The following is a 10,019-nucleotide window of genomic DNA, read 5'->3' on the forward strand; positions in this document are numbered from 1 at the left end:
TCGGCAAGAGTTCATTGCTTTGCTATGGTGCAATTTCAACTTCAAATCAGTATTTCTCCTCCAGGATTCAGTTTACACAATTCTTATGAATTTTCTGTCAAAGTCATCTAAGCAATTGTTGAACTTCCTAGGATAGAGGATATCTCTGTAGTGTGGAGTGGTCTTCATTTAAGGCTAGGGAGCCTTTATATGCGTCATGCTTGAGGGCAGTGGAGCATCTATCAGTGAAAAACTAATACTGATTGGCTAACTTTACATTGCTATCCTCTCAGGAACCTAGTTCATTTTTGCTGAGTGGCAGATCTATTGGGACGAATAGGGACGATTGGGGAATACTTGAGTATGATGGGTGCTATGATAAGATTCTTGTTTTACTACATTTCCATTTTGTGTTAGCATTTCCAATTTCAAGACCTTGGTGTAAAGTTAGTGATGTAGAACAAGGGGCAAGGAAATCACTAGCTTTGGGCAAATTGTCTTGCATGCTCAAAAATGTGTTATGAGAATGCAGGTTACTGAGGAGGATGTGTGGGAAGAAAAGCAAGGATACTGTTAAATGTTAATCATTTGTTAGAAGTTGTGGTTAGGCAATGAGTTAATTGAGATTAGCGAAAAAGGGGCGTTTTGTTTATAATAGGTTTCAGAGACGATGAACAAGACTATGCCTTTAATTTGGCCTTCATAGTTGATACAGAATCATAAATTTATTGCAGTGTACTAGGTGCACTTAGAAAATGTATAACAAAGTTTGATCTTTTGAGAAAGAGTTTGAATGTTAAGTTTTAGAGCAATACAGAAGCATACCAGTGAAGGATCATCCTTAAAAAGGATGCAAAGAGAGATTTCATTAAGTACTGTGACATCTAAATTAAGCATCTTCCTATACAGCCTAAACAAGAGAGAATAAAGATGTAGAGGTGAAGATTTTTCCCATAATAATAACTACGCTATCAATTTGTGCAAAACAAACAGATCAGTAGAGTATAATATCACACTTTTGCAACATGAAGTGCTCTCTGTCCTTTCTTGTAGTATCCCTGGTATATATCAGGGTACCCTTTCACATTCTTGAATATTCTTGGTGTTTCTTCATTGATTAATCCATCTTCTGGTCCAATCTCTTTGTTCGCTTCAGGTGAATAGAAAACAGCGATGGAAATCCTCTCCCTTTCCGAGCTGGTCACCACCCTCTGCACTGGGCTCTTGAATATCCCATTAGTCATTATCTGCAAGTCATTGGCTAGCTAGTTACAAAATGTGACAACATATCATCTCCAGATATATATGATCTTCATAAATGTATCTCTCCAATTTCTACTCATTGTTTGAGAATTTTGATGGAGCAGATTCTTTAAGAAATGTTCTGCAGACCATTCATTTTTTATGCGCTTGCAGTTCATAGTACTCGAATTGGAAGCGCTGTGCAACTTTGAAAGCAGCAGCTCACTGATACAAACTCATTATGTTGTGTGTAAGGTAATATATGAAACGGCAACTTTAGATTATGAAACAAGTTAACAGAAATATATAACTCCATTTGATCGCCCATGAGGACTAGGAGAGCTTCAGTGATTTTAGGTACTGTAAACCAGTGCTCATCTTTGAGGACTTGAAGACCTTCTTCATCCATCAGTATAATAGTGAATCCAGACACATCTGAATGTGGTTTTAAGCCTAGAACAAGATCAGGTCTTTGGCAACGTGAGTAGTAGTTAAACCTTGCTTTGTGCTGTGCTCTTTGGCCAAACTGTGTCAAGAAGCAATTTTCTTCTATGTTTAATGACTTTGCCATTGCTTTGGAAGTGAGCTCTGTCACCTTTTTCATCTTTATAGAGTATTCTTCTAATATACCTCAGCGCATTTGTAATTTGTAATGGTTCATACATGACAAAAATAGCAAAACAATCAAGAATTTGGATGAGCAAAAAAATTCAGAAATTTTCTAATGTCATCTTGATATGTTTATTTAGCCACCTGAGACATGGGGAGCATGAAAGCACCTGAAAGATTCTGGTTTTTCTGGCCATAATTCAGGATTTCTCCGATCTTCTGGGTATACATCAAGGAAGAGCCTATAAAACAAATCCAAGAATTGACCTTCTTCAGGTACAGGGTCAGCTCCATAGCCTTCGAAATCTTCAACTCCTTTCGCTTGCTTCTTCTTCTCTTCCATGGGCTGTTCGAAGGATTCCCTTGAAACTTCGCGAAATTTATCTAGAAATGTACTAGAAATCCCATGACTTACTTCCTGAAAATGCATAAAAAAAATTACAAGAACTTATAGATTATTGTATCATAGAATAAACATATATATATGTAATTAGACTTGGCCTTTTTAACTCAGGAAAAACTAGTTTACTTCTTCATTAAGTTAAGAATTTTGAACCTGAAAGCAACCCCATGAGCAAAGTGCTGATTTCAGCTTCTGCAGTTCTTCCTCTTGCTCCATACCAGGCCTTTTTTTTTTTTTTTTTTTTTTTACATAACCTTATTCTTAATTTTCATAATCATTTTTGTGCAAAAATATTTTAGAATAATTTTTTATTACATTCTTGTTATTTTATTCAGATGATTGGAAAATGTCACAAGCAAATTTTGGTTTGTAGAGTATTTAATGGATCTCGATGATTAATTGAATGTATGCAAGTTAGCTCAGATACCTAATTACCAAAAAAAAAAAAAAAAAAAAAAAAAAGAAGAAGAAGAAGTTGAATCGAAGCCATGTAATTGTATTATATCGTTTCCTGGTGTGTGCCAAAGTTTTTTTACCAAATATTTTGATGTAAAATCCAAGTTACATGTTGAGATGCACTGTGTTATATTCGGTCCACTAATTGATAAGAGCGATAATTTGATGTGTGAAGTCTTACAGGTGACCTAAACCTAATAAATTGGATATCTCCAATTAAATAAAATAACATTAAAGTAGGGTGGATGATAATCTACTATAAATCTTCGCATTAAGTCCTCTTATTACATTAACATCCGTTTGACCCTTACAAGAAGATGGGTCTGGTGAGGGAGCTGGGTTTTGGATAGTTGGTTGTTTATTTATGGAAATGGGCTATGGGAATGGCATCTCCTTGGGCTTGGATTTAATGGAGTTGGGTTGGGATTGTAAGAAGATGGCTTGGGAGGTGTTTTTTCAATTTTATATTATCCATATCATACAATTAGACGCAAAGCGTGAAAAGCTAGAACACCTAATTTGTTCATATTTCTGACTATTTTTTTATACTTTTGGAAGATTTTGACTAGTCAACCTAATACAGCTGGTTTTGCAATTATTGAATTAAATTTCGTGGGATGATTTGCCCCACTAAAAGGAAATCAATAACTTCCTCCCTTAGTTATATCTAGATCAACATATAAGGTTCCTTCTCCAATCTTCTTTTTCTTCTATGCCTTATTCTCCTCCATTTTACCTTTTCTCTTTCATCATGTAACTTTTCCACCGACCCTTTTCGTCTTCTCCATTTCTTCTTCTTCAGTACTTTTCTCTTTGTTTTTTATCGTCTTCTCTTCCAGATCTTGATAATATTCTGGACCTGGACCAAGAAATATAATCTTAATATCCGGTAAGCAAACCCACATGCATGAGACAACATCACTAATTGAACTCATCTGTTTTTAACTCAACTCAACTCATGTTAAGAATTTCCACTTCAAATTTAGTCTGGACATGGTTGTTGAGCTCATGTTTTTCTCCTTGTTGGCATATCTTCTGTTATACAAGTCTCCTTCATGGTTGAGCCAATGTTCTGCAGCCTTGTATTCATTTCCCTGCAAATGATCAAAACTTAAAATGTAAGCCTATGTATCTTTGCCTTAAAAAGGCCAAAGCCGAGGCATGACCAAGGCCAAAGCTAAGGCATGACCAAGCAGCCCCTCAGTTGCTTGTTGCTTGCGGAAACACTGCCCATCATGGGGTTTGCTGACTGATTTTGCTGCCCATGGATGCCAAGACATGGCCAAGGTCAAGCCAAGTCCTTACTAGTGAATTGATGAGCTCATCATCACATTGTCCTCTGCGGTAAGGAAACGACTGCGTTTCTATGAAACTCTCTGGATTGTTATTTGAACAGGGGAGGAGGAAATGAGAGCTGGGGACAGGAAGAGGAGCTTGAAGAGGAAGAAACAGGAGGGATTGGCATTTTCATTTTCCCTCTTCTTCACTAAACAGTAGAGAGAGAAAGAAGTGGAGAGTGGTGAGAAATTAGGTCTGGGGGTATATTATATATAGAGTATTCTAAAGGCGTGCGTGATTAAAGTAAACATGTGGGTCCTCGTTGCTACCTAATTTCAGGGTTTGCGGGATTCCAGCTGTTGAGTTTTGGTGGTTAGGTGAAAACCTGTCAAAATCTAATTGATAATAATTATCATAACATAAACTTTATTGGGTCGTCAGCTCAACTGCCCATTAGAGTGCCACAAATTCAATTCAAACTATAATAAACACCATTTGATCTATCATTTTGTAGAGTAAGGACCCAATCTATTCATTATTACTTGGATTAATATTCTAACCTTAAATATTTATTCCACCAAATATTATGGTGGAATAAAAAGAATTTAGCTTTATTTTTTGATTATGTGATTAGTATTAACCTTAAACCGGAAACAATTTCTAGAAGGAAAATTTGTTAGATAGGAAATTGACCTGTTTGGGTTCGGTGTTGGTTATCTTTGTCCTTCGAGAATTCGTCGAATATTGAGTCCAAAGAATGTTACGACCAATTATTCAATTATTTGTTGAATAGTAGTAATTTGACTTTAAAAAAAACTAAAAAAGAACTATTATAACCAGCAATTATTCAATTGTGCTCTCACGCTTGGAGCTTTTAGAAGACGCCATGCAATTGGGTGGGTCCATGCATCCATGTGCCTAAGAGTGTTGCCAAATCTGTGAGATTAATATTAATATTGGATCCATCCATTTATGTTGGTAGTAACTTCACTTTACAAAAAGGACAAGGCTAAAATATTAAGACTTACCAGGACAGTGGTCTCTGGCTGCAAGAGCCAAGATATCAGCACAGGATACTGTCTGAGGACATTCCTTCTCAAGTGCAGACTTGATCTCATCCAGGACTTCAAATCCCCTAGCTGAATCCCGGTTAGGATTGGACCTTTTCTCACTAATCATGGTGCCACTGCTATCTAACAATAGTGATGCATCACACCCCTATAAAAATTGACCAGACAGTGTGAAGTACAATTCATACATGGGAAATGAAGTTGTGAAATTTTTATGAATGAATTTAAGAAAATGAAATGAGAGTTTTGGGGAAGTAGCAGAACTTCACAAAACAGTCATGGAAATGGAGCCTCAGCAAAGAAGCAGCCATGCGGGTTTCTTTTGCAACAGCCTTAGCCACAATGGACTTCAATGTAACTTTGTTTCTTTGTTTCTTAGAGAACAAGTGAGAGAGCCCATCAATGACACTAATAAGAGTTCCTTCTGTACATCTGGCTCTTATTAGAGTATTGATGAACTCCTGATCACATGTTCCTCTGCCGTGGGGGCAACGACTGCCTTTCCAGGAAGCGCTCTGGACAGTAGAGAGAGAAAGAGTAATAAGGAAGAAAGAGGAGAGTGGTGAGAAATTAGAACCGGAAAGGGGTTTATATAGTTTACACTAAAGGGGGTTTATATAGTAATAAGAGAAGAAAGGAGGGGTAATATTAATTACTAAATGTGCTGAAGATCACGTATCCGACGTACATGAGGAAATAAAACTTTGGGTTTTATAAATTCTTTAAATTATTCAAAATTAACTCAATAACTAACCAAATTTATCAAATCTAACTTAAAACAATAGCTAATTAACCCATACCTTATAATAAACAAAATTAAATCAAAACCTATATCAAAATCTAGGAATTTAATCTTCCAATTTCAAACTCATTTATTAAACTCAACAAAAACTCATCAATTAAGAAAGTTAGAAGAAAAAAATTAAAGTAAAATAAAATAAAAAATAAGCATCATCTTATCTTATAATCCAAAAGAATAGTCATATAAAATCAAAGGAAAAAGACAATATGAAAGGAAATGAAGAAGAAAAGAAAGTTAAAAAATTGTTAATTAATAATTCATTTTTGCAAAGTCAATATGAAGTTAAGTGGATCAAAATTTAAAATCTATAAAACATTAAGGATTTTTTGAAATATTTAAAACGTTAAGTGGGTCCAATTGAAGCTACAACTCTCTAAGTGGCTACGTCTTTGGGTATGACCACCGCCACATTCTTAAAGCAATCTAAACACGTAGCTAATTACATGAAATTCAAATATTCACTACTTGTTTTGGTTTGATGCATGAACCCGTATAATAACTTAAATCCATTAATTACCCAAAATTATGCTTATTTAATTTCCTCAATTAAATGCATGTATCTCTTCTTCTTTTACTTTTTAACTTTATTCCTCTAGTTTTATAGTTTAAATTAAGAGAAGAAAAAAACGATTGAATCGGCATTGTCAATTGATGGTACCTTACAAGTTTGTAACAATTGACATCACATTCTGCAGATTTTGGTCTCTGCAGTTAATTATAAAGCTAATTAGCTATTGATAATTAAGCCTTAGCTTGTCTGGAAAGGTAATTCAATCATTTTGAAGTTGAAATATAAGTACCAACATGGTACAATACAAGGCAAATATTATACTACAACTCCAATCATTTTGTTACTTATATTGCACCCATTTTGTGAAACAAATGGGTGCCCATCAATTGACCTCTAACTCTAAATGTAGAAGCACCAATTTTGAGATTCATAAGCCTCCAGCATACAAGTTAAAATTGTCATTTCCCTGAAATCAACAACCAAGTTATTTGTTGTGTAGAACCTTAAAGTTCAAGCCAAAGAAAAAGAAAAGAAACTTAAATATTGTAAGCAAACTCTATTGGATTTGTCAATTGAAAGAGAAGTTAATTAATTAACTTACAAATACATGATATTGATATTGGAGTTTTACTCAACACCAAACCTTACGTAGTCTCTAATAGTATTCAAACCACATGATCTTGGAACAATGTTATGACCTTATAAATTGAACAAGATGGGTATATATAAAGGGTATTAAATAAACATGTGGGTTCTCTGTGCTTGGTGGATTCCACCAGTTACGTAGGGAAATAAGGGTTAATTTAATTTAAACAATTGACAGGGATTTGAAAAAATAATGAAGACGCGCGAAGGAGTGGCGGGACTTTGATTTTCTGTTGCAAAAGTCAATTCAAGGGCCGTTGTTCAATATAAGTAAACATTAAGCAAACTAAATCTTTTTCTCAAAGTCCTTCTTACAATCATAAATCTTTTAAATCTCTATTTTTGATGTATAAAGGAATAAAGCATCCAAAAGGATAATATAAATAAATTATTAATAATTAATTCAAACTTGGCTTCTTAATCAAATCAAATCATTAAAATTTAATAACGCAATATAGATAATTAAAATTAAAATTAGCTCACAAAAAGCTAAGCCCTCAGAATCTGTCATTTCTACTTCCTTTAACATGCTTAATCATTGTAAATAATATTTTCTATACAAGCAAATCTATTGGCTAAGAGATATGCCACGTGGTCACCAGTTTTTTCATGCTTGCTAAATAAAATCCCTTTATTTTTTTTATGGTAAAGTTTATTTCAAATCTAACACTCAGCCAAATTGAAATAGGTAATTGATACACCACTCATTACTAAGTTGTATAAGAAGAAGGGGAGAAGGGGGCATTATTTCAAACCAACTTGTATCAACTTCTTTTTCTTGTAAAGTACTCTTTACATTACTCTACAAGATTTAGTGGAAGCTGTATAGTATATTAATATTTCTTCAGTGAACTGAGTCATAGAAGACACCTGTAGAGAAGATGCTACTCATTGAAATTTGAATTTTACATACATATATTAATTATTTTATTATATCCAGAATCTAGCTGAAAGATATATATAGAGATCATCCTTTTTTTAGATATATTTCTTCAGTTGAAAAAACATTAAAGAAACTAATAAGAGATAACTATTGGAGACTTACTTTACCCTTTAACTACGTTTAAGTAGTTTGGCAGTTCGTTTGAGACTTTTAAGTGTGTTACTCAAGACGTTTTGAATTCGAATCCACACGAACTAATAAGAGGTAACCATTGGAGACTTACTTGATCATTAACTTTAAGACTGAGAGAATAGTCGAGATGTACACAAACTGACTCAAACACTCCTAGATACCAATAGGGACAACCATGCAATCGGGTCGGGTCCATGCATCCATGTGCTTAAGAAGAGAGTTGCTACAAAGATTTATGTTGGTAGTAATTTGACTTTACAAAAAGGACTATAACTAAAAAGATTATAACCACCAATTATTCAATTGTGCTCTCCTGTTTATGAGATTTTTTTCGCTCAAAACTTTTTTCACCAAAGATTAACAAATAAGATTTAACTTTGAGTCAGCTTAGTTATTTTATTTTAAATCTATTTTAATTAAGAATTATATTTTATAATATATATGCACAGTTGCACATGTTCATTCTCTGAGAGAATCTCTCATTCTCTCTTATTCCAGTAGGCAACAACTTTGCACTATCAATATAAATATAGGAAAATAACTATAAAATATTTTAGTAAATTTACATATTATGTTACATTATTAAAGAAAAATCATCATGTTATATTAAAGATATTCATATTAAAGAAATATGAATATCTTTTAGCTTTTATACTAAATATAAACTTAGATCTATAGATATAGAATCTATAAGCAACATTTGTAACTTTTATTTAATGTTTTATTAACATATTTATGTAAATAAGAAAATCCCAATCCCATTCAAAATTTCTCAAATTTCTCACTTAAACTTATATAGAAAATAAAACAAGTAAATCTCAATGTTTCGAAAACTGGACCTGGCCTTGACTCGGTCAAGGCCTTGATTCACCGTTTGACTAGTTAAACCGACGGTTTTCGATGGTTCAAAAAGTTTGAAATCATACAAAAACACTCCTAAAAAATACGTATTAGTTCTTGAAGGTTTAAAATCTAGCAAATACACACCTGTGATTTGTTTGGGTTTTGACTTTTCTAGCCAAATTCTGGCTGATTCCAACAGTCAAAATTCAATATGACACCACCACATGTACCACTGTCCTTCACTCTACAAAACCCCTCTAACCCCGAAACTTGGTAGCCCCCCGTTCGTCAGTTATGACTTGCGAACACCTCTGCGATTGGATTGATTTTTCGGCTAAATTTCGAATGATTCCGACATAAAAAATTCAATTCAACACCACAACCTAAACAACCGGCCTCCAAATCTACAAAACCCCTTTAACCCTGACACTTGGTGGCACCTCGTGCGTCAGCGATAAGATTATGGGTTTTACATACATATATTAATTATTTTATTATATCCAGAATCTAGCTGAAAGATATATATAGAGATCATCCTTTTTTTAGATATATTTATTTCGGTTGAAAAAACATTAAAAAAACTAATAAGAGGTAACTATTGGAGACTTACTTTATCCTTTAACTACATTTAGGTAGTTTGACGGTTCGTTTGAGACTTTTAAGTGTGTTACTCAAGACGTCATGAATTCGAATCCACACGAACTAATAAGAGATAACCATTAGAGACTTACTTGATTATTAACTTCAAGACTCTGAGAGAATAGTCAAGATGCACACAAATTAACTCAAATACTCCTAGATACCAATAGGGACAACCATGCAATCGGGTCAGGTCCATGCATCCATGTGCTTAAGAAAGAGAGTTACCACAAAGATTTATGTTGGTAGTAATTTGACTTTACAAAAAGGACTATAACTAAAAAGATTATAACCACCAATTATTCAATTGTGCTCTCCTGTTTATGAGATTCTTTTCGCTCAAAACTTTTTTCACCAAAGATTAACAAATAAGATTTAACTTTGAGTCAGCTTAGTTATTTTATTTTAAATCTATTTTAATTAAGAATTATAATTAAAATATACCTTCATCATGTCTTGGATTGTTT

At 33.7% G+C, this 10,019-nt stretch overlaps 1 protein-coding gene across 1 annotated transcript; it reads right to left on the reverse strand.

Annotated features, from left to right (window-relative positions):
* Positions 1-861: 861 nt before the first annotated feature.
* On the reverse strand, positions 862-2,457 carry LOC116107905 (protein SRG1-like). The gene is made up of 3 exons (XM_031394176.1): positions 2,387-2,457; positions 1,975-2,248; positions 862-1,226 (listed from the first exon to the last, which is right to left on the reverse strand). Exons 1-3 carry the CDS (start codon positions 2,447-2,449, stop codon positions 1,216-1,218), a joined length of 348 nt encoding a protein of 115 aa, XP_031250036.1. The 5' UTR covers positions 2,450-2,457; the 3' UTR covers positions 862-1,215.
* Between the last annotated feature and the right edge of the window lie 7,562 nt (positions 2,458-10,019).

This window comes from Pistacia vera, unplaced genomic scaffold (assembly GCF_008641045.1).
Source record: "Pistacia vera cultivar Batoury unplaced genomic scaffold, PisVer_v2 Contig549, whole genome shotgun sequence".
In the NCBI taxonomy this organism is placed as follows: Eukaryota; Viridiplantae; Streptophyta; class Magnoliopsida; order Sapindales; family Anacardiaceae; genus Pistacia; species Pistacia vera.

Coding starts and splice junctions, on each gene's coding strand:
- LOC116107905 (XM_031394176.1), bottom strand. CDS start 2,449: ATGGAGCAAGAGGAAGAACTGCAGAAGCTGAAATCAGCACTTTGCTCA. Junction 2,249..2,386: donor GCTCATGGGGTTGCTTTCAG/GTTCAAAATTCT, acceptor ATGCATTTTCAG/GAAGTAAGTCATGGGATTTC.